A 25,511-nucleotide genomic window follows, 5' to 3' on the forward strand; every position below is an offset into this window, starting at 1 on the left:
ATTTCGATAAGATTTTTAACCAATCTCGTCACGCCACGTGTCATTATCCGAACGTACTATTTTTTGAATAGATTTCCGCTAAGATTTTCAACCAATCCCGTAGTGCCACGTGGCATTGTCCAGAACCTCATCTTTTTTTTTTTTTGTCCATATAAACCCTACATCCCTACATCCATCCTCACACTAAACTCAATCCTTTTTTTTAGCTCAGAATTCTTCTTTATCGTTTTCAAATCTTGAGTTCTTACAATGTCTTCTTCAAGGAGAGCGTATAAACAGTTGCAAGAGCAGCAGAAAAGGTTGTTGGCACAACAGGAAGAATTGGTCAATCTTGACCAAGGTGGAGGTGGAGATGAGGCCTTCACAATGGAGGAGGATGAGGATGATCACCATAGAAGGCGGAGGGCCTCACATTCCCGCCGTATCATGGAAGCTATGGGTCAGATAGCCAAACCCAGACGTGCGGCAAACATCGATAGAAGAAGGGAAAGACGAGGTAAAGATCTCTTGGAAGATTATTTTATTCCCAACAGCGTTTTCCCTGATCATGTTTTCAGACGTCGTTATAGAATGCAACGAAGTTTGTTCGCTAAAATCATGAGTGATGTTTGCAACCATGATCAATATTTTGTGCAAAAAGAGGATGTTTTTCATGTTCTAGGTCTTCTTCCTGAGCAAAAAATTACGGCTGCCTTGCGAATGCTTGCATATGGAGCATCTGCAGATCAAGTGGATGAGATCGCAAGGATGGGAAAAACAACGGTTCTGGAGTCCCTGGTGCGGTTTTGCTCTGCAATTGAAGCCCTCTACACCAATGAGTACCTTCGGCAACCCACGACAAGGGACTTGCGAAGGCTTCTGAGGAAGGGTGAGATGCGAGGCTTCCCTAGCATGATTGGAAGCATCGACTGCATGCACTGGACATGGAAAAACTGTCCAAGTGCATGGCAAGGAGCTTATGGCGACAGAAAAGGAGCCAAAATCATCATTCTGGAAGCGGTGGCTTCTTTTGATACATGGATTTGGCATGCTTTTTTTGGTGTTCCAGGAGCTCAGAATGACCTAAATGTCCTTGCCCAATCTCCAGTGTTTGATGAACTGCTACAAGGAAATGGGCCGAGATGCACATATTGGGTTAATGGTAATAAATACGAGGGACCATACTACCTTGCAGATGGTATTTATCCAAGGTGGTCAACATTTGTCAAAACAGTGCCACACCCGCAGAGTGAAAAAGAGAAACACTTCGCAAAGTGTCAAGAAGGGTGTAGGAAGGATGTCGAGCGTTGTTTTGGTATCCTGCAAGCTCGTTGGGCCATTGTCAGGGCTGCAGCTAGAATGTTTGATGTCGAGGCTCTTCGAACCATCATGATGATGTGTATTATTCTCCACAACATGATTGTTGAAGACGAGTACGATTATGATGTCGTCGATGAATACGAGCCGGATCCGATGAACAACTCAAGAACATAAATCTACTATGCTCATGACCGGACCGAAGATCCCGTGCAACACGAGCCGTTGGAACGGGATGGACGTTATAATGAATTGATCGTTCAACGATACACTTCATTGCAAGAGCCATACTGGCACATAGCCCGCCAGAATGACTTGATTGACCATCAGTGGAGATTGCACGAATGCGAAGATAATTAAAATAAGGCTTGTGGTTGAAGAATAAAGTGTATTGTTTTTTAAGTAATCTTATTTAGTGTGTTTGTTTTTTTTTTTTTTAAGTTTAAATGGTGAGGTTATGTAATTTTATTTGGTGTTTTTTTTTTAAATGTTTATTTGGTGAGTTTATGTAATCTTATTCAAATATTTAAATAAAGTACAAAAATTACATAAGAAATTAAATAAAGTTCTAAAAGTAAATAAGAAATTACATAAGAAATTAAATAAAGTACAAAAAGTAAATAAGAAATTACATAAGAAATTAAATAAAGTTCTAAAAGTAAATAAGAAATTACATAAGAAATTAAATAAAGTAGTACAAATAAATGCGAAATTATACAAAGTCTGTGGAGTTTGGATATGTGGTGCTAGGATCTTGGTTGCTAGGATTTCTGTAGCTGGAACCCCCTTGACTTGTTTCGGCATCTCTTGCACGCCTCCTTCGCACGACATCTTTTTTTTCTGATGTCCAAAAATATTTTGAATTCGGAGACAGTCCTACTAGAGACTTGTTCATAGTGTCACGATCTGTTTGAGCCATCCTTTCTTCTCTAAGCATCTCATTCTCTCGATGAAGTGCTTCTCTAATCATCTCGTTCTCTCGATTAACTATTTCTCTTTGTCTCTCAGCCGCCGCATCACGAGCCTCAGTAGCTGCAATAATTGCTGCCATAGCAGTAGCTTTTTCCTCATCTCTAGCCTTTTCCCATGCCATGTTCAGTTCACCTTGACGAGTAAGTTCCTCCATATATTTAGTGTAGTCATTTTTGGAAGAACTACCTTTTTTCTTTGATGCCTTTTTACCTTGAGGCCTGAGGGACTGACGAGTCGGTTGGGTCTCTGGCACTTGTTCAGGCGTCCCTTCCGTGTCTTCAAATGTGTTGGCTTCTTGTTCGGCTGTGTCTGCTTCTGGCGAACTGTGTAGACCCATACCGTGCATGACAACTTCTGGACCGGTTGCCACAATTTTGTATCTAGGGCAATCTTTGACAATTTGCCAACATTCCCATTTGTTGAATGATTTGTTATGGTTCTTTTCATTGTAGAATGCTTGTGCTTGTAGTGTCTATAAAAATGTGGGATAAGATAGTATTAAAAAATACGGGTGTAACACAAATAAATAAATTAAAATATTGATGGACGTGGAATGCATATAAATTACATAAGAAATTACATAAAATATTGATGGGCGTGGAATGCATATTACATAAAATTACATAAGAAATTAAATAAATTAAAATATTGATGTGGGTGGAATGCATATAAATAAATAAAAATATTGTTACCTCATCCGCTAAACTTGTCCCACTACGCAGATTACCAGAAGCATGAGAGAGGGCGTTTTTCCAACAAGTAAAGGATGCGTTGAGTTTTTTCCAACGACCTTGAAGACCTTGACTAGATCTGGCATCTTTTCCATGTACATCGCAAAACGATTTCGTAATTTTACTCCACATTTCTCGCTTATCCATCTCATTACCCGTAATCGGGTCATGAGTAGTGCGAACCCAACATTCACACAACGTAACATCTTCACTGAGCTTCCACGAAGTCATTTTTTTCTCTCAAAGTGTACAAAATATTCAAATGTAGAAAGTGTAGAAAGTGTAGAAAATATTGAAATGTGGTGTAAGGTGGAAGATGAGGGTTAGGTATTTATAGAAAAAAAAAATTAATTTTTTAAAATTTTTCTGTATTTTTTAAAAAATTTTTGACAATTTTTAATTAATTTTTAATAAATTTTAATGTTGTAATTAATCTGGACCGTTGGATTTGAAAAATAATCAAATCCAACAGCCAACAGGTTGCCACGTGGCCAACGGTCAAATTTCTGACCGTTGGGCCTTTTCTTTTTCTTTTTTTTTTTTTAATTTTTGGTGAAAAATACGTGGACTGTTGATCTGTGATCGGACGGTCCAATTTAAAAGTGAAATTTAATTTTTTTTTACCGTTGGAAATCCAACGGTCTACAAAAACTAGCCGTTGGAAATCCAACGGCTCTGAGGAGGGCCACGTAGCCCTCACCCGGTCGAACCCACTTGCCCTGCACGCGGGCCCCACCGCCTGCAATTGCTGTCGGCTACTCGCGGGATGGAGAGCGTGTTGTGCACGCGCCAATGAAATGGACCGGCCTCTGGGTCTGTCCATTTTGGGTTGGGCTCCTGCCTGTCACAGGCTGGGTGCCAGCCTGTTTTGCGGGCTGAAGCTGATTCACTTAGTGCCGGTCCATTTGACACGGGCTGGACATGCTCTAAGACTTAAGACTATACCTCTGCATAAATATGTTACGACCATGACATGATTACATGTGTGCGTGCGTGTGAGAGCGTGTTCAGTGGTGGTGGTGAGTGATTGCTTAATCCGGTTTCGACTTTGAACTGGAGTTTCGAGCGGCATATGTTCGAAGAACCCTTGTAAGAGTTGAAAATCCAAGGTTATCGAGACTTTTCTTAATGGGAAATGATTTTCACGTCCCATTTTCTCTCCTCACACACCCTTCCCTATTTTATGACCATCAGATTGAATGAAGTAAAGGAGAATCAAAGAACGGAAATTAATAGGGGTGGGGAAATCATTTTCGTTCTTAAATCAAGGAGGCAACGAGGAAAGAAGGGAAAAGTGCCACTCACTAGCTATCCTGAACAACAAACAATATAAGAATCCAAAGATCTATCTAAAATTTGTTTGCTAAGACAAGAAATTGAGAAAACTGACTTGATTAAATTACTAAAAGTACAAATTTACAGTCTATTATGTGTTGGTAAAAAAGATGCAGATAAGAGAAAAGTGAGAAATTATTGACGAGGCTCCTCATTCTTCTAAAGGCCGGCAGGCCATTTGGGTCAGTTTAGATGCAATAGACTCTACACTGCCCCAAACGACGCAGTTTTATAGTATCGGCCTGAATTTGAGATCCATGAATTGAGGAGCCAATTACACTTTACATGACCGAAAAGGAAAATTAGAACTTACTCATGAGAATGAGCCAGCATGTCCTCGTGTTGGGGATCCTGATGATGATGCATTCAAATTAATCCCAGGAGAAGTGGATTGATTTAACCGCCAGACAGTAAAAAGAATATCTATTTACAAACAATGCTTCAACACACCAAACAAACCGGCTTTTGACACGACAACCACACATCCTACATACACGACACAGCATGACTAGTTTCTACAAGCTTGACCCAGTGTGGCAGAAACACAGTTGCAACTAGTTCCTTTTGCAGATACATCAGAAAATTAGTGGCCTGCACTGTGCTGAATCAACATCGGAAGGACAGTATGGACACTTGAAAGCTTTTGTCCCGTTCTTTGACATCTTCGTAATAGACTGCTTGCAGAGCACATGTCCACATGACATCAACATAGGCGGATTTTCTTCAGTCGACTGTTCCTTCGACACAGGACACACAAAAATAGAATGGAATTGAAACTCATGGTTTAACTCCACTGGCACAGGTAACTGCTTCATAGACTGCCATTCCTGCCTTTTTCCTGCCATTACATTCATAAACTTGAGAAGAGGTGGCAAGCCCTGAATCCCTGCAGCCATGGTCACACTCAATGGGCTCTTGTAAGACTGGCCCAGAATATTGCAGAACTGCCTGGTTAGCTCCCCGGTAACTTTGTCCCAAATGGCTGGTGATAATAAGTGAGAGTATGGGGAGTACTCAAGTCTTCCAGTCCACAGAAGACTCCCCATGAGCCTTTGTATTTCAGCCATATAGTTGGAAGCAAAAGGAGCAAGACAAGTTTTTGAATACTGGAGAGCTCTGTCTCTGTTTCCCTTTTGCACTATTTCGACAAATTGCAAACTGTGAAGTTTCAGTAATATGTTTGAACCATTTGGTTTTAGTTTATCAGAGTTAATCACGACCCAGTTCAGTGCTGGCTCTAGATTCCGATGTTTCATTGCCTCAACTATCCGAAACAATTCCTGAAACTGAGATTTCATAGCAACCACAGATTCTGATTCCTCAGTCTCACTTATAAAACAGTCACCAACTTCGAATAGGCCCTGCCGATAGAAATGGCTGCCAATAATCTCATTAATTGTGTGGGTATCAAAGTCAATGTTTCTATAAGCCTTGGATATATCAGGAATGAAGGATTTCTCCAGAATCTTTGGATACTTGCTAAGTGCTAGGTTCAGTTCCTTCTGCATGCTTTCCAACTGACTGAGTGGAGCTATATCTTTTAACTTGACTTTAAGTTCAGCAAGAGAAGACTTACAATCAACCTGAGATTCACAACCATTAGATGATTGTAGCTTTTGTAACGTCTGCTTCATTTCTTTGTTGATCAGATCGAACACTTCTTGAGCTTTAGAGCTTGACAGCTTTTGTTTCTTTGTCACATGATCAAATCCATCTTTAATAGTGGTCAGCTCCATTTTTAATTATACAACTGTATAATTATAGCTTGTGATGAGAAACAAAGACGAAAGGATCTACCAAAAAAAAAAAAAAAGAGTGGAAAGAACTCTAATAAGCTTAAAATATTATAGCATAGCATACAACTGTAACTGATGAAAATGCACACGAGAAGATCAAAGGATCAATTGGAAACTGCCAAATATGTTCCAATACAAAAACATTAACAAACAACAGAAACAAGGTTAGTTTAACTTTATGCTTCGCATGAAATAGTTTCTTGGCATGAATAGAGAAATACCCAAAAAAAAGATAGGGCTTTTCACATTTAAGCCCTTGATAACAACACACTTTAGGAAAAAACAGTTCAAACTCAATACTTTATAGAAAAAATCAACTTACTTCGTAACACCAAAGGAATTTCACTACTAAGAATCAATTGGAACATGACAAACGAATAGAAGAGAGTTTGTCGTTCTTTCTCCAATTGAGCTCTTCAAGCGTTTTTCTTATAACAAAAATAAAAAATATAGTTGTCGTGGTGTTTTTTCTAATTTAAAAAGAATGATATGGAAGTACAAAGGCTGTGGTCATATTAATAAAGCAACCGAAAAATTCTTATAAGAAAAAGCTTCAGAAAACACAGCCACTCAGGTGTAACAAATTTATCAAAGGTAGAAGGGTCTCTTGACTCATTGAAATGATACTGGAAATTGAATTTCTCATATGTTTTGAATATCAGATGTTTTATATGTGGCTCAAAGTCATGCTATGTTTTTTTCCCTCCCAACGGGGTTTGTATATCAGTTCAGAGCTAGTTAGGCAGTGGACGCACGCCGCAGAGGCTATGACATAAGTCATCTTACAAACTAGAACAAACAAAGCTTGATAGTGTATTTCCAACTTTTTTCCACAATTGTCTATTGCCCAAAAAACACACAGCCACCTTAACATGCAAACATTTGGATATGTGTACAAAAATTGAAAGAACCATAAGAGTTGTGCCAAAAAAATAATGAGAGAGAGAATTCCCTACACTAATCACCTTTCATGTTGGCAGGGTAAAAATGGGAGAGCATCAAAAGGGTGAAAAACCGAAGGCCCTAGATTCCAAACCAGTTCAAGGGTCAACCATTTTTATTATGACTTTTATTTTTTATGCCGCGATACTTTAAACTACCCTAATCTACACGGAGAGAGATTCGAACTCGGGTGCAATGGACCGGGCACTGTCCTAGACAACTACCCTAACCCACATCCGAAATCAGCAACATGGAATGACAAGGGAAAAGCCTTGACATATAAAAACTATCTAAACTTGACATGTTGGGTCAATTTTTTTAGGGTAATTGACATAATACTAGGTATAAATTACGAGAATTGAACACCAACAGTGCTGTATAGAGAATTCGAATACAAGGATGAAGCTTTTTTTTAATTCCTTTTTATTTGAGAAATCAAGTAATCTGTTATTCTTTTTGTTTGAGGTTTTCAAGCGATGCATATAAATTAAATTGATCAACGCAAACCAAAGCTCCAGTGAACAATCACATATGGTATTACATTAAATCTTTCATCTTTTTCAACTTTGCCCAATTGAAATTTCATAGTTCTGTGCCTCGTGTGTGTACGAGAGAGAGAGAGAGAGAGAGAGAGAGAGAGAGAGAGAGTACCGCGAGATGAACACGAAGTTGGAAGAGTGGCGAAGGGCTTCGGGACGTCAGCCGGAAAGAGGGCGAAAGAGAGTTGCAGATGAGCGACAGAGATGGAGAATTTGTGTGGTTTAGGTTTTGTCAGTTAAAATTGTTAGGGGTCGATTTTGTAAGAACAAGGATTATAAAGGGTAAAACGGTACGAAAACTCTAGTTTATAAAAGTTGATTATAAAATGAATAATTTGAGTAAATAATTATAAAAAATCAAAATGATCTGAATTTTTGTGAGAATAAGTTCGATACTCTCAAAATTAGTTTGGAGTAAAAAATTCAAAATTATTCAAAATTCTTTTAATTTTCATTCTTAAGTTTTTAGAAAATATTTAAATTCGGGATTTCGGGTTTGTATTCAAAAAATTTACTTTGACAATCGAAAAGCCATTCCAATTTGCACCCTTTATTTAGGTAAGCTTTTTTGCTAGATCGCATTAGAAACACATTGTTCCAATTTCAATTTAAAAAAGTCTCAGAAATGAATATTAATTCCAATTTTTTAATCTAATTTAGCACCTGCAACCAGGGGTTAGAATTTTTGGTGATTATTTTATTAGAGAGAGAAAGAGTTGTCAGCCAAAGGAGGCTGGAGGTAAAACTAACGATTGAGAGTTGCACGCGAAGCCATTTCGACAAGGTATTAATCTAATTTCACACCTGATTTTTATGTATGAGAAAGTAGACAAACTATTAAGACCATCTCCAACTCTTCTAAGTTAAATTTTTAGCTCAATATTATTAAAAAATAAATTTATGATAATTTTTTTTCTTAAAGTAACTTTAAAAAAAAAGAAATTATGTAGACTGTCATAATTTAATTTTATTGCATTTTAACTTCAAAATATTTAGATTCCGATAAATATTAAAAACTCACTAAACCGATGCTATGAAACTCGTGGAACACTATGAAAGAATATGAAATACATGAAATAATTTTTATTAATTACTTTAGCAATGAGATTTAAATTTGGATCGTTAGATCTTTTTTTTTTTTTACTGTTATATTTGATCATATTAGATCTTAGCCATTGAATTCAATGAACTTATAAATATTATTGATGCACAAAATCAGTGAGACTTTGGAACAACGTAAAGTATCAAATTTGTGACCATCACTTGGTTGCTCTAGTCACTTAGTGAGTATAATATGTAAAGAGATAGAGATAGGGAAGCAAACACAAGATGTACGTTGTTCACCCTAAGTTTGACTACGTCCATGGAGTCGAGGAGTTCTCATTAATAGTGAAAGGTTTACACAATACATAGGTTCAAGCATGACCATCAGTAGTGAGTTCTAATGATTAGTTTAAGTACAATAATGACATTAGAAATTAATTGTAAGAAGATGGTCTTCTTTTATAGTTGAGGATAGTCTCTAGCTTTCGTCCACGGTCGATGTGGAACTCTATGAGTTTTATTCTGACGGTAACATGTGTTGTGCTGTAATTGGCCACCTGATTAGAGGGAAACTCTTGGCGCTTCGGCATGGGTGCCTCAGCATGAACCTCTCAGTGGGTCCTTGAATGTATGAAATTGACCAGTGCTTGGTAGTTTCGGGATTGCTCAAGTATAGTGCAAATAGTGCTCCCCTAAGTTCTTGAGTGAGGAAAACTTCTCGATTGGGGACTTAAAAAAAATCTAAGTCACTGTGTAATCATAAAACTTTTGAGTACCGAAGTGTAGTAGCTTATAAAAGGAGTCTCCTAAATCTCTAAACGAGGAATGTTGCCGTAAGAGGCGCCTCTAAAGTTCCTTGGTCATTGAGAAAGGAAAGGCTTCAAAAATTTTTTCCCGTTTCCTTATACACACACACAAGCACGCGCGCGCGCGCGATCGCGCGCATATATATATATATATATATGATAAATGTGAAGCCCAAGAAAGAGAGATCCAACGGGTTGTAAGTGTCCCTCATTTCCTTTGGTCAAATGCCCCTCTTAATTGGGCTCCTTATTTTTTTTATATTTATTTTTTTGTCGTGGGTTGTCAGCCTAGATGTTGAGGCCTAGGGAAGAGTAGCCCAGTCTTTGTTTGAAATCGGCTTGAGGCCTAGCCTTTGTTTAAAACCCTAACCCTCCATCCTTCCCTATCCTTTCTAGAAAACAAGCTCAAGGCCGTCCCTTCTAAACACACTGTCCCCTACCCTTTTGATTCCACATATCGTAACCAGGCCGTCCTGTTCAGTTCAAGGTACCTAGAATTTGTGTTTTCCAAGTCATTGTTCACACAGACCCTCAGGTGGGATTTGGAGTGGAGATCCTAAGTTCGTAAGGGCTGAGCTCGCGGTGGTCACAGCTTCTCGTGCCTTCATTCTCTTGCCCCTCCTTCGTTTAAAACCCTTGTTGTTGCAGCCGCTGCAGCCTCAAGCCGCAGAGACTACCGAGAGAGAGAATGCTGCTGGGGACAAACTCAAACTGTCACCCGCTGCCAATTTGGAGGTGGTGTTGAGGTTCGAATGAGGAGTGGTTGCTGCAGAAAGTCGTCCTCATTTTAGCTAGCCATGACGGTGGTGATCCCTAAGTCTGATAGGTTGAGGGTGGGTCGGGGAAGAAGATCCCGCGTTTGAGAGATTGAGGTGAGATCGAGGAAGAAAATGTGGGTGGCTGGGTAATGATAATTTTGTTTTTGGCTTTGGGGCTGTACAATTGCAGTCGGTGAAGGTGAGGTGAAGGTCTTCCCGAGGAGATTTGAAGGTGGGTGAAGTCTGAAGCTGCAAAAACAGCGGGGAAACTTTCTGGTTGTTGAATGGATTAGAAATAGACAAATTGTTTAATTGTGCTTCAGAGGTCCAACACTCCTCCTTTTATTTGGGCGTCAAAATACTTGGAATTTGATTGTTTAATTGTTTAATTGTTCTTTTGTTTATAATATACCTGAATTGTATATGAAATAGGGACCATGTGAATTTACTATGTGAAAGAGGTTTATGTTTTATGTTTGTTTGTTGAATGGAGAAGAAAAGGACAGATTGAAAAGTTTTTTGGGCCTTGTGAATTTTCTGAATTTTGTGGCTAAAATTTGTGTCTGAAGAATAATTTAGTAGTTGAAAATTTATGGTTGTGGTTTAATGGGTGAAGGTATATTGATTGTAAATTTTGGTTGTAGGTTTTTTGTTTGGGCACATAGCTTGAATAGTTGAAGCTATTTCTAGGACATCATAAATTGATTTTGTTTCACACTATCTTGATCAAGAGTGTGTGAAGCTTTTACATGTTTTAGTGTTGAAGTTTTTTTTTTTTATTAAAGCTTTATAGGTGAAGCTTTGTGGGTGAAGCCTTTAGATTGAAACTTTGTGGGTGAAGTCTTTAGGTTGAAGTTTTGTAGGTGAAACTTTTAGGTTTAAGCTTGTAAGTGAAACTTTTAGGTTAAAGCTTTGCAGGTGAAGCTTTGTAGGTGAAATATTTTTGTTGAAGCTTGTAGGTGAAGGTTAGGCACATAGCTTGAATAGTTGAAGCTAATCGTTGGGCACCGCAAATTGATTTTGCTTCACACTATCTTGATCAAGAGTGTCTGAAGCTTTTACACGTGGTTGCATCTTATGTGTTGAAGCTTTTGTTGGACATCATAAATTGATTTTTGCTATACACTAACTTAATCAAGAGTATTTGAAGCTTTTACATGTTGTAGTTGCATTCTATGTGTGAAATTAATTAATGATTATTAATCAATTACTTAGTTGACTAATAATTAATTAATTAGTAATTAACAATTAATGATTAATTAAATAATAAGTAATTGATTAATTAATTTTTGGTTTTTTTTTAATTATTTCTTTTATTTTGAATTTTCCTAGCTTGTGTGGAAGTCTCAAGGCTTGACATGTGGGGCTTTCTTATGGGTTGAGTTTGAATTTCTTTGCCCATGTTGGACTATATAAGAAAGAGTGCTCTCTAGTTGAGAGAGATTTTTTTGTGGTGATTTTTTTTAAGATAGAGTGCTCTCTAGTTGAGAGGGATTTCGACAATGCTTCACACTATCTTTAGGTTGGTTGTCTTCTTAATTAGATTAAATGCTTTCATTCTTGTTGAATTTTTGAGTTTCTATGCATTTTGGCTAAGAACATGTTTTATTGGTTGTGCTTTCCTCATGCTCTAGTAACCTTTTAGGTTTCGATCCTTCACATAGTGATGGAGTTTGTTTCTGTTTGTTGTAGATGTCAGAGCCTGGAGGTCCTAGCGATGAGGGCTCCCCTAGCTCTAGCTCTAGGTTTGAGCCAACAATATCTGAGTCTTCAGGGCCTTTGTTAGAGTCTTGTCAAGAAGAAACATTGGATGACCTTCATGATCATCGAACATGCATTCCACTTCTTTCTCCCGAAGCTTCCAATGAAGGGATAAGTGAGCAGTGTAGGTCTAGGGATGTAACCATAACCTTGTAGACATTGAAATTTCAGTGAAATAAATGTTGACCAATGTATTAAAACTATAACCTTTATTCATTTCACCTACATCACACACTCATTTCACCTACAACTTCCACTTACTTCACCAACGTCACACACTCATTTCACCTACATCACACACTTATTTCACCTACCAACTCCATTTATTTCACCTACAACATCCACTCACTTCACCAAAAAAATGGATTGTTGTGATTCACTCTCAAAGCATATAAATAGGCTTCTCCATTAAGAGAAAAAGGAGGAATTTACATCACACCAAAACCTTGAAGCTTTGAAACTCTAAAGCTCTAAAGCAAATCCCGAAGGATCAGTAAAACCCTCTTCGTTCTTTGTCAAATCCTCTTTCAAGATCAAGCCCCGATGACCCTTGAAGAAACTTCCCCAACCTTTGAAATCAAGCCCTGACGACCCTTGAAGAAAGTGTTCATTCATCACATGTTCATCCTAAGATCAAGCCCCAACGACCATTTGGATTAACAAAAATCAACAAACCCATACACCCATTCTTTAAGATCAAGCCCAACGGCCCTTGAAGATCCATTCATCAAATGGTCATCCCTAGATCAAGCCCCAATGGCCATTTGGATTAACAGCTCATCCACAAACCTACACCCTACGAAGATAGAATCAGAGGATCAAATTACAAGGAGATTGTAACCCCAAAATCAATAATATAAAATATATTTTGTACACGTGTTCTTGTTTCAGGAATTTTCGTGTTTACAAATTTGGCATGCCGGGTGGGACATCTCTACCTCTTATCTTTATCCTCAAATCATCAAAAAGCGTAAATGGCATCAAGAAAGGATCAAGCTGTTCCCGCAATCAAAGCGAAGAACAAGAACATCATTGTCGCAAGTGGTGATATTTCAGGCATCACAACCCGAAGTAAGGCAAGAGCTCTTTTTGCCGCGGCTTCCGCCCCTGCATTAACTCTTTCAAAGGAACAAGAGCACCTGAGGCACGAGCCTGTGATCACCCTAGCCTCGCTAAGGGTGCCAAGAGGGGAGAGCTCGAGGAAATACTCAGAGTCCTTACTCTCTGATCTTGACTTGAGTGACAGTACAAACATGCAAGTCATGACCACTGGAGCAACTTCAATCAAGAAGCAGCTAGCTCAGATGAATGAAGCAATCACAAGGCTCACACGGACTGTGGAAGAGAAGGACTTGCAGATCGCCGCATTTATCAACCAACTAGATATGCGGCTCGACGTGAAAGTCGACCTAAATGTTGGTCTATTAAAGAAAGAAGTCGACGAAAAAGAGGAGCCTCCAGCGGAGAAAGTCGAAGAGAAGCTGAAGCTAGACCAAGCAACGACGTTCATGGGATCTCTCTCTGTCCAGCAGCTACAGGAGATGATCGCAAGCACCATTAAGACACAATACAAAGAAAACTCACATGATTCCGTACTGTACTTAAAACCTTACTCCAAGAAGATTGATGCTTTGAAGATGCCAAGGGGTTATTAGCCCCCAAAATTCATGCAGTTCGATGAAAAAGGCAACCCAAAGCAACATGTCGCCCATTTCATTGAAACTTGCAACAATGCTGGGACAGAGGGAGACTACCTCATCAAACAGTTCGTGCGTTCGCTGAAAAATAACACTTTTGACTGGTATACCAACCTCGAACCCGAGTCTATCAACAGTTGGGATCAGCTAGAAAGGGAATTCTTCAACCGCTTTTACAGCACTCGTCGCACTGTAAGCATGCTAGAGCTGACCAATACGAAATAGTGGAAGGATGAACTTGTCGTCAAGTACATCAATAGATGGCATTCTTTAAGTCTGGATTGCAAAGATCTGCTTTCTGAAACCTCCACCATTGAGATGTGCGTTCAAGGTATGCATTGGGGGTTACATTACATCTTCCAAGGCATAAAACCGAGAACATTTGAGGAGCTGGCAACTCGTTCCCATGACATGGAGCTGAGTATCGCTAATCACAAGAAGAAGGAGCCGATTACTAACTTCAAGAAGGATAAAGTATTTGCCTCAAATGTAGACAAGACTAGCAAGAAGCCCGCTAAGGAAGCTTTCACCATCAACACTACCCCCATCAAGACATCCTCAGTGCCCATCAAGATATTCTCCAAAAAGAAAACGAAGGAGATAAAGAAAGGTGAGCCTTCTTGCACCCAAGACAGATACAAGAACACCTTGAGGGAGCTGGAACAGAAAATGTACCCTTTTCCTGACTCTGACATGGCTGCAATGTTAGACGACTTGTTGGAAAAAAAGGTGATCGAGCTACCCGAATGCAAGCGTCCTGAAGAGATAAATTGCATAAACGATCCTAGGTACAGCAAGTACCATCGTATTGTGAGCCATTTTGTTGGCAAGTGCTTCATTCTTAAAGAACTCATCATGAAGCTAGCACAACAAGGGCAAATTGAGCTCAACCTTGAAGACACGGCTGCAACGTATACCACTACAATTGCGTTTGGATTGTTCGATCCCATGCCTTTCCAAGCGACACCTGACTATTCTCGTGAATGCTCAAGTTGCACGACACCTCTTGCACAACCATCACCGGGGGAAAGCGACCAAGATGCACATACCGATGATGAAGAAGGATGGACATTGGTAACCTACAAAAAGATAAGGAAGCCAAAACCACGAGTTATATAGCCAAAGGCAGAACAAAGAGGAAATCACCACCGCTGCAACAATGAGAAACTTAAAAGAAACATAAAAGTTGATAAGACAACATATGCTGGGGAACCTATGAAGCAAGAGCCACGCATTCCCATTTCCTTGCACGAGTATTTCCCAAAGGACTTTTTCCAACAGTGCACTATCATCGCCTGTCACATGGTTGAAGTAGAAATAGAAGAGCCCTTAAAAGGCAAAGCTATCGCCACTGAGGTAGAAAAGACATTCACACCCGAGGAAGGTCTGCCAATACACTTTAGCATTGAGGAAGTGCCACAATTGCCAAAAAAGATGAGAAGAGCACTAACAACAGTCTTGGCAAGTCCCGGTGACCACGAAGTGCAAGAAAGCAACGACAAAGACTTGAAGCTTTAGCCACATGAATGTGCCACATGTTGTGTTGCCCATGACGCAATTAACTTCACTGACGAAGACTTATTGTTAGGATCAAAGCCTCACAACCGTCATCTTTTCGTCTCGGGGTATGTAAGGGAACACAAAGTCAACCGCATACTTGTGGATGGTGGGTCGGCCATAAACATCATTCCAAAATCAACAATGACCACGATCGGCATCAAGGTGGATGAACTATCCCTGAGCCGTCTGCTGATCCAGGGTTTTAACCAAGGAGGACAAAGGGCGATGAGAATGTTTTGAGTATAGATGACCATTGGTGAGCTCAAATCAAACACGATATTCCACGTGATTAATGCAAGAACTTCCTACAGCTTGCTCTTAGGAAGACCTTGGATCCACGCAAATGGGGTAGTACCGTCCACCCTTCACCAATGCTTAAAATTTTACCGAGAAAGAGTGAAGGTGATCCAAGGCGACACCAAGCCATTCATCGAAGCCGAATCACACTTTGCAGACGCCAAGTTCTACATGGATGAAGACATGGTGCCCGAAGCTCTTCCAGAAGAAATCAAATCCACAGGCAAAGCAGAACCTAAAAAGCAGGAGTGACAAACCATGCCTAAAAAGCAAAAAGGGCAAGCCGTGCCATCTTCAAGCAAAGACGATGACGAGCTTGCTAAACCTGCAACAAACAAAGGGAGTATAATGCCTTCAAAAGGACCAAACACACCCATATTCCGATACATCCCGATGTCAAGAAGAAAGAATGGTCAATTTCTATTCGAAATTGGAGCAAGAAAAGCTGATACACAGTGGCACAAAGATAATATGAAGTTGCTCAAGACGAATGTAGTTTTTCCTCTGACACAGCTAGGCGGTGCTAAGGTTGCAAGACTACCACAAGGCTTCATAAAAGCTCTACCAAAGGGGGTGGAATCAAGCTTTCTTCTAACCAAGAGGACCGAGGAAGGTTTTGACCCAAACGCCTACAAACTCATGTCGAAGACTGGGTATGACTTCGCTTCCTTTTCTAATCCTGGAAAGAAGGTTTCAAACATCGTCAACGACAAAGAACGTAACTTCACCAAGACTCAAAAGAAGTTGAAGGAGCATGGTTACGGAGTTGACAACAACAAAGCTGGACTTGGCTTCACACCAAATGCACCTGTGATGATTTCAAACAAAGCAAAAAACACTAGCTCTCAGTACGTCAGCGTGAGCATTAAACAAGGCCAAGAAGGGCCCAAACCCACATCTCGGACGTCAGTCTTCGATAGGATGAGCCGTTCAAGACCCAGAATTTCAGTGCTTAATCACATTGGTGGTCAAGACCAAACCTCCATCTTCAAGAGACTTAACGCACCAACATCCCAAAGCTCTGTTTTCGAAAGGTGGTCAAAACCTAAGAAACAAAGCAACACAGCTAGCTCTCCTCCATGATGGTCAGCTTCAGAAAAATTTGAAGATAATGAGAAGCCTTCTAGAAAGAGGAAGACAACACTAAAGGAAGAAAAGCTCGACGAGTTAGCAGAAAAAGGCGACGTTCGAAGTTTGATTCCTTCAAGGATGAAGTGCCAAGCAATCTTAGATGTTGACTTAAATGGACCATTGAAAGTAAGTAAGCGTACTATCATCCACACCGGACAATCCTTATGCCAATAAGCTCGAGAGGGCAGCACTGAAGAAGAGGTCCAAGATGTTTTCCATATCACGATTCAAGAAGGCAAAGAAGACGAAATTCCCGAGGAAGATGTCACTGCTGCACCACCACAGCTCGAAGATAGGGGGCAAGCCATGGTTGATGATCTCAAGGAACTCAACTTAGGCACAAGCAAGAAACCAAAACTTATCTTCATAAGTGCATTATTAAGTATGAATGAGATAGATGAGTATTACCAGCTACTATTAGAGTACAAAGACGTCTTTGCTTAGACCTACAAAGAAATGCTCGGCCTGGACCCTATCATCACTATTCATCATCTTGCAGTCAAACCTAGAACGCGACCAATAAAGTAAACTCAAAGACGCTATCGATCTAAGCTCATCCCACAAATCGAGGTCGAGATCGACAAGTTAATCGAAGCAGGCTTTATTCGAGAAATGCAATACCCTAAGTAGATTTCCAACATCGTCATTGTCCCCTTAAGAAATCAGGACAAATACATGTTTGCGTAGACTTCCGGGACCTCAACGATGCTTGCCCAAAAGACGACTTCCCCTTGCTACTCATTGAAATCATGATGGACGCAACCACTGGCCATGAGGCATTGTCATTCATGGATGGCTCTTCTAGGTACAATCAAATTCGCATGGCCCTCGAAGACGAGGAACTAACAGCCTTTGGCACTCCAAAAGGTATCTACTGCTACAAGGTGATGCCATTTGGTCTTAAGAACGCTGAAGCTACATATCAACGCGCAATGCAGAAAATCTTTAATGACATGCTACACAAAAACATAGAATGTTACGTAGATTATGTGGTGGTCAAGACAAAGAAAAGATCAGATCATTTGAAGGATCTGCGAATAGTGTTCAAAAGGCTGCGAAAATACAACCTCAAGATGAACCTGTTAAAGTGTGCATTTGGCGTCACCTCTGGAAAATTCCTCGGCTTCATCATCAAGCACTGTGGTATTGAAGTGAACCAATCAAAGATTAAGGCCATTCAAAGCATACCCGAGCCAAGAAACCTAGACGAGCTGAAAAGTCTACAAGGATGGCTAGCCTTCATCAGACGCTTCATCTCCAACCTCACAGGGCATTGTCAACCATTTAGTCGCCTCATGAAGAAATATGTTCTTTTCGTATGGGACGAAGCATGCCATAATGCTTTTGAAAGCATAAAGAAATATTTATCAAGTTCACCTGTCTTGGGGGCCCTTGTGCCCGGGAAACCGCTCATATTGTACATTGCTGCTCAGGAAAGTTCAGTTGGAGTACTCTTGGCACAAGAGAATGAATCTCAGAAAGAATGAGCGCTTTACTACCTCAGTCGAACTCTCACCGGCGCTGAGTTGAACTACTCCCCAATAGAAAAGATGTGTCTCGCCTTGGTGTTCGCCATTCAGAAGCTCATACATTACATGCATGCTTATGCCATTCACTTGGTTGCTAAAGCTGACCCTGTCAAATAAGTCATGTCCAAGCCAGTCTTGACAGGGCGACTCGCTAAATGGGCTTTGCTTGTTAATCAATGCGAGATCATCTACGTCCCAGCTAAAGCCGTCAAGGGACAAGCACTAGCAGACTTCCTTGCTGATCACCCAATCCTAGCTAATTGGAAAATCTCAGACGACTTGCCTGACGAGGAGGTACTCTACATCGACATCTTCCCGACATGGATGACGTTCTTCGACGGATCCGCACGAGCAGACGGAGCGAGGGCATGAGTAGTATTCATGTCGCCACAAAGGAAAATACTACCTTACTTCTTCCAACTAAGTGAGCTATGCTCCAACAATGTCGCTGAGTACCAAGCACTAATTATCGGGCTCCAAATGGCGATCAACATGGAAATCACAGCTCTTGAGGTATATGGCGACTCTAAGCTCATAATCAATCAACTTTTAACTGAATATGAGGTGAGGAAAGATGGCCTCATCCCATACTTCTAATGTGATAAATAATAGCACTCAAATTAAACCCTCTTATTGACAATTGTAGTAAAGATGTAAGTAGGGATCGTTCTAGGCCGGAGATTAGGAGGGATTGCTAATCTAATAAAAACTGACTCAAGAATACAAAACTAGGCTTAAAAACACTTAAATAGACTCAAAGACTCTTAACTAAACTTAGATGACTCAAAACAAATTGAAAAGACTCAAAACAACTCAAAACAATCAAATAGACTGAACCTAGACTCTAGGACTTAATTTGGATGAAAATAGAATTGGTTTTGACTCAAAACACTTAAAAACACACAATAGGACATATTTGACGCAACAAAGTAAAAGGGATTGGGTTTTTGACGAATTTAAGGTAAAAACAAGTAACTAAAGGACTTAAGCAAAGTTTGGAAGAATTTGGGTATATAGATTGGTGATTAACTAGCTAGAGGATTCTTTTCCACACATGATACATTTGGAAACAAGTTGATTTCCAGTTGCTTTCTCAATAAACCACGAACCTCAACACCCTAGATTAACCGTGACATCACTAATTAACCTTCAGATTCTCCTTTAGTTATTGAATTGGATGACATCATTCGACAACCTAAAGCATTCTTCAAAAGTTTCCTACATGACATCATAATAGAGATACAATCAAAGATCATTACATTCTATGAAAATCATAAGTATTGACAAAGCATTCGTAACTATGATATCATGATACTTATGCTAGGAATTTAAGTTAACATGATTTCGAAAACAATCTTAACTACTTGTGAATATAAGTTTGTAACGATTATGTGAAACTCCCTTATATTCTAGCACCGAATTCAAGCATGTAAACTAAGTAGGCCTCCCTAATCAACATACAAGAATAAGTTCTCAATCAAACGATTAAGTAAATTGCATTCACAATTTATGAAATCACAACTGGAATTAATCAATTCATATCACAAACATAATCATGGTTTCAAAGCTTCCCCTAGCTAAAACGCGTTTAGCCTCTCATGTTCACAACAAAACAAAGAAAACTTGAATTAAACATTGAAAACAAAAGATAGATTACACCTAAAAACGTTCCAACAATCCAACTTGAATGCAAAAACATCCAAGGCTTCTTCTTTTCTTCTTCTTCCTTGTTATGCTGCGGCACAAAGGTTTTAGGGATGATTTTGGATGTGTTTCTGGGTTAGGAGTGGAATTGGGTTTGTAAGGGAGTATGGCAAAGTAGAGGAATGGTGTATGGATGTGTGGTTGAAGGTATGAAAGTATGGGAATGGTGGAGAATGAATGAAAGCTGCGGTAAAGGTTGGTGTGTCAATCAAGGATGGCAGATTGTGTATTTGAATGAATAGGGTTCTCTATGGGTGTGGCAAAGGGTTCTTTATTTGAAGGAAAAGATCTTAACTTTTATTAAATGGTTTAGGAAAGAATTAAACCCCAAATCCACAAGGAAAATGAGACTTAAAGTCAGAATCCAAAGGGAAAAGGAAAGGAACTTGCGGCAAAGAAGAATATGAATGGGAATGTGTTTTAAGGCTGAAATTAGGCAAGGATTTAGGATAGAATAGGAATGTATGGTGTGGCATTGACTAGGGTTAAAAAGGAATATGATCTTGGGACACAAAATAGGGAATAAGCAATCCCTTTGCACGGCAAGGAAAGGAAAGGGTAAGGTGAGCCACGGCAAGGGTTAGAATGATGCAAGGAAGGTTTAGTTTGTGTCTTAAAATGCATAAGAGACCTTCAATGTTGCTGGAACTTAGGGCTTTTAGGATTAGGAAAGGTCAAACCAAAACAGGAAACCTTGGCTTAACTTTCCTACTTCAAGTAGGAATCCTTCTTTGATTAGGAATCCTTCTTTGATTAGGAATCCTAACATCTTTAGGTCTTCAATTTCATCCATTCCTTTTGCTCCAAGCATATGCTATCCATTCCAAGTCCAATTTTGCTCCAAAAGGCTCCAAAATGCACTTTCTTGGTACTTTAGCCATATAGACCTATAAACACACGAAAATAGCTTAAAATACTAAAATAACTATGAACTAACAACATAAATGTAAGAAAACAAGTTAACTAAGTCGCCTAAATATGTTCCTATCAACTTCCAGCTGGCAACTCAACTACTACAAAAGTTTGAGGCCGTGACACTAAAACATGTGCCAAGAAAGGAAAATCAAATGGTAGACGCTCTCGCCAATCTAGCCTCGAGTATGACACTAGGAAAAGATGAAGCTGCAGACGTGCCAATTTGCCAAAGATCGGTGATCCCGCTCGTTACTAAAATGTTACTTGATAATACAAATGTCATCTCAGTATTTCCAGTCGACGCTGAAGAGTGGAGACAACTGCTGATCGACTACTTAGAGCACGGAAAGTTTCCAGATGATCTTAGACACCGTTCCGAAATACGTCGACGAGCACCCCGCTTCCTTTACTACAAAAGAACATTCTACCGACGCTCTTTTGAAGGAGTGCTCCTGAGATGCCTAGGTGAGGAAGAAGCCAATCAAGCCATGGAAGAAGCACATTCAGGTGTGTGTGGGGCGCATCAGTCTGGACCAAAGCTACATTTCCAGCTCAAAAGAATGGGTTATTACTGGCCAAGCATAGTGAATGACTGCCTAGAACACGCCAAAAGGTGTCAAGCCTGCCAATTCCACGCCAACTTCATACATCAACCGCCTGAACCATTACACCCTACAGTTGCTTCATGGCAGTTCGACGCATGGGGATTGGACGTCGTATGACCAATTACGCCAAAGTCATATGCAGGAGAAACTTACATCCTAGTTACAACAAATTACTTCTCCATATGGGCTGAAGCTATACCCTTAAGGGAAGTCAAAAAGGAAACTATTGTTTGTTTCATCAAGGAGCATATCATCCACCGATATGGTGTGCCTCGCTATATTATCACTGACAACGAAAAATGATTCTCCAACCTACTCGTAGACGAGCTCTGTGACAAATACAAGTTCAAGCAGCACAAGTCTTCCATGTATCATGCTCCGGCCAACGGCCTTGCGGAAGCATTCAACAAGACGCTGTGCAACCTCCTGAGGAAGGTAATCGGCCGAACAAAGAGAGACTGACAAGAAAGAATAAGTGAAGTACTTTGGGCATATAGGACTACACACAGGACTTTCACCCAAGCTATGCGTTATTCTCTCGTATATGGCATGGAAGCTGTTCTACCGCTCGAAAGTCAAATCCCCTCATTAAGGATGGCTATACAAGAAGGCTTAACTGATGAAAAAAATGCAAAGTTGCTCCTTCAAGAGTTGGAAGCGCTGGATGAAAGAAGGCTCGAAGCTCAACAACACTTGAAATGCTACCAAGCACGGCTATCCAAGGCATTCAACAAGAAAGTTTGCCCAAGGTCTTTCCAAGCCGGAGATCTCGTACTGGCATTGCGTAGGCCTATCATCACAACTCACAAGATAAAAAGCAAGTTCACATCAAAGTAGGGTAGACCATACCTAATACAACAGGTCTACACCAACGGCGCCTACTTAATCATGGCAGAAGATGGCTTGAAGATCGGCCCCATCAACGACAGATTTTTGAAGCGCTATTACCCCTAAAACAAACGCGCCACACTTCTGGCCCACAAGAGCATAAACTGTGTACGGCAAAATCATCATCAAAATCATCATCAAAACCATCACTCATTTGAACTACGTCATGACCTGATCCCTCCTTAACCAAGGGTACGTAGGCAACTTGAAACTTCAAAACTTCGAGTACAGTCACATCACCAACAAAAACACAAACACTTTGAAGCATAAAAAGAAAATTCAAAATATGAATACTTTATTTCTTTAAAGGAATGATTTGGTTACAAAGCTATATTACAAGGGTGAGCATCACATTAATGTAACCACCGAGGAAAGTTGTGACCAAAAGGCACTACACAGCATATACTTGCTGCAATCTTTTGCACAACCCCATATGATAAAAGTGACGCATTGGAACAAGCTCCAAACAACAACGACAAAGAGCCCACGACAAGCAGCAAGGTCAGTGTGCACGGTAACGTCACCACCGGGGAAAGTTGTGACCAAAAGGCACTACACAACATAAGCTCGTTGCAGTCTTTTGCACAACAACCCATGGTAAAAAGTGATGCACTGCAACAAGCACCAGGCAAAGAGCACAGTTGCACCCACATCCTGCTCACTCCGTCACCAATTGCAAATTCACAAGAAGCTTCCACCAATTGTGAACATGGGTAATCCGTCAAAACAGCAAGGAAATCCGTGAATGCAGTGAGCACCTACACAAAAAAAAAAAAAAAAAAAAAAAGAAAAGAAAAAAGAAAAAAAGAGGGAGCCTTCACAAAGGTTGCTCACGTGAAGCCCCACTACTTGGCGAAACCCCAGGAGCGGGAGGCATTGAAGATAGATTATTCGAAGCCTCAATACTTGGTTGAACACTAGATAACGAAGGCAAAAGATGCCTCTGGAAGAAAGCCACAAATCTCTGATGGTCACTTTGAATCCGACCTTCAGATTCTTGCAGCTGATCAAGCTTCCTTTTCATGCTTGTCGAATAATTATTTGCAAGCATGTGCAAATCTCTATTCTCGCACTCAAGCTGTCTGATCTCTTGTCTAAGATTTTCCACCTCGGCCGTCAATGATTCAACTTGACGGGTTCGAGCAAGTAGGTGTTAGCCCATGTTGGACACAGAGCTCGCACATTGAACACTGAGAGCTAGGGACTCTTGAATGGCCAACTCATCGGACCGTCTTGGAAACAGCCTATTATCTCTAGGAGTGAGGAGGTTCTTAGCTACTAACGTTGCCGTTGTTGCATCCCTCATCACGGAGTCTTCACCTGTAAGAGGGCCATTAGAAGATAAGAAAGGCGAGCACCATATATTACCATGACGCGGCGCACCTGTATCACCGCTGAGACTCAAATCTAAGCAAATGTTAGATGGGTTAGTCATTTTCAAAGATGTTAAAAGAAAAGGATTGGATGGAGTAAAATCTCAAAAAAAAAAAAAAAATACACCAGAGACAATTTTCACGAACGAGCAATCTTCAAAGTGTGCATGTTGGAAGTGATCAATACCTCTATAAAAGGAGACGCACACTGATTCAAAAAAAAATCGAAGAGACACCACTCTTCGAATTCTAAAAGCCGGATTTTCCTGCGTAAAGTTCGTCAACACTTTTCAGACGCAATCTTAGCTTTTCAGATAACGCGTGCAACTTTGTCAAAGATCTCTGACAAAGTTGAAAACACGTGGAGTTCACTATTCCAACTACCACACTTTTGCCGACAAGCGTGGGTGACCAAGCCGCACCCGCACCACTACCTGCTATTAAAATCCTTATATATGTCAACATTCATGGCAAGGCATACATCCAAAACGCCTGACTCTTCGTCTTTGCCAAGAATGCAGCTGCAACCAAACTTCTTAATATACTTAGTTTTCTTCTTCCTTGAAAACACTTCTTCAACCAAGTCTTCAAAAGTAAACGTATCTCATATCATTAGGGTCGAAAGAAAAAGTATCTCATAACATGCCTTTTCCACGTCTTTTCCTTTGTTTTTGTTCTTCCTTGCAAGACAAAGAGAAAGAGAACGATCAGTAGGCACTTGGAATCAAGCTTTCCGTCAGGAACCGATTGCCTGGAACCCCTTCCCTAATTGCTTACCCGACACTGCTCTCAAGTACTCATCTTCAACTGTTGATGTACCCCCAAAGAAGATACAAGATGCCTGGAGAACGAATGATGCAGGAAGAAACGGTAGATCGAAGCATGTGGAGACAAGTGCAACAAATATATGTGCTGATTTATCCGCTACTTCTTCAAAAGCAAAAGTATCTCATATCATCAAGGGTGAAAGCAAAGGTATCTTATATCATGCATTTTCCCTGTCTTTTCCTTTGCCCTTGCTTTTGCCTGCAAGACAAGGAGAAAGAAAGCAATTAGTTGGAACCCGAAATCAAACTTCCGATCTAGAACTGATTGCCCAGAACCTTTGCCTGGTTGCTTACTTATCGTTGCTCTCGAGTGCTCGTCTTCAACTATAGGCGAATCTCGAATTCCCTCAGCGAATACTTCAAGACAGGTGACATGATGTCGGATCTTTACACTGAAGCTGCCAAGCATGGATGAATCGCTGAGAAGTGATGCTCTGAAAGACCATTTAAAGGCAAAGGGTTGCGCAACATCTCAGCTATGCAAAAAAGAAACAAGCAGAGAAGAATGCAGTACAAGGAGCTGGAACAAATCACTGTAACACGATGCCCTCCCCTGCAGAACTGCATAATCCAGATGGAGGAGTTTAAGTCAAATCCAAGCTCGACATTGTTGTTCTAATCAAAGAGCTTGAGAAGCCTCAACAACCTTTCGCTGGCATCGTCGCCAAAGAACAAAGCCTCACTGCGCGACGCCATCAAATCGCCAGTACTTCTTCAAAAGCAAAAGTATCTCATATCATCAAGGTCGAAAGCAAGAGTATCTCATATCATGTTTTCTCCATGTCATTTCTTTTGTCCTTGTTTTTACCTGCAGGGCAAGGAGAAAGAGAGCAATCAGCCGGCACTCAGAATCAGCCTTCCGATCTGGAACCAACTGCCTGTAACCTATTCCCTGATTGCTTACCTAGCGTTGCTCTCGAGTAGTCGTCTTCAACGGTTGATAAACTTCCAGAGAAGATACCACATCTGCTTGGAGAACAGATAAGACGAGTGACAATGAAACAT

At 40.3% G+C, this 25,511-nt stretch overlaps 2 protein-coding genes and 1 pseudogene across 3 annotated transcripts; 1 reads left to right on the top strand and 2 right to left on the bottom strand.

The window, feature by feature from the left end:
• Positions 1-2,008: 2,008 nt before the first annotated feature.
• Positions 2,009-3,367, bottom strand: LOC148690655 (uncharacterized). The gene is made up of 2 exons (XM_088684977.1): positions 2,961-3,367; positions 2,009-2,740 (listed from the first exon to the last, which is right to left on the bottom strand). The coding sequence occupies exons 1-2, from the start codon at positions 3,228-3,230 to the stop codon at positions 2,009-2,011; spliced, it is 1,002 nt and encodes a 333-aa protein (XP_088541103.1). The 5' UTR covers positions 3,231-3,367.
• Positions 3,368-4,375: 1,008 nt separating this feature from the next.
• LOC137742231 (protein RMD5 homolog) lies at positions 4,376-7,857 on the bottom strand. 2 transcript variants are annotated; one of them, XM_068482052.2, is made up of 2 exons: positions 7,724-7,857; positions 4,376-6,084 (listed from the first exon to the last, which is right to left on the bottom strand). In XM_068482052.2, the coding sequence occupies exon 2, from the start codon at positions 6,068-6,070 to the stop codon at positions 4,910-4,912; it is 1,161 nt and encodes a 386-aa protein (XP_068338153.2). In that variant the 5' UTR covers positions 6,071-6,084; positions 7,724-7,857; the 3' UTR covers positions 4,376-4,909. The 2 variants fall into 2 exon arrangements, with proteins under 2 accessions (XP_068338153.2, XP_068338145.2); XM_068482044.2 differs by having other exon boundaries at positions 4,376-6,127.
• Positions 7,858-14,088: 6,231 nt separating this feature from the next.
• Positions 14,089-25,511, top strand: part of LOC148690656 (uncharacterized) — a 62,483-nt pseudogene continuing 51,060 nt past the window's right edge.

This window comes from Pyrus communis, chromosome 15 (assembly GCF_041283825.1).
Source record: "Pyrus communis isolate YQ-2024b chromosome 15, ASM4128382v1, whole genome shotgun sequence".
In the NCBI taxonomy this organism is placed as follows: Eukaryota; Viridiplantae; Streptophyta; class Magnoliopsida; order Rosales; family Rosaceae; genus Pyrus; species Pyrus communis.

Bases quoted from the DNA above. Each gene is read 5' to 3' on its own strand.
- LOC148690655 (XM_088684977.1), bottom strand. From the start codon at position 3,230: ATGACTTCGTGGAAGCTCAGTGAAGATGTTACGTTGTGTGAATGTTGG. The intron at 2,741-2,960 runs GTAACAATATTT...ACATTTTTATAG, and splicing joins GGACAAGTTTAGCGGATGAG to ACACTACAAGCACAAGCATT.
- LOC137742231 (XM_068482052.2), bottom strand. From the start codon at position 6,070: ATGGAGCTGACCACTATTAAAGATGGATTTGATCATGTGACAAAGAAA.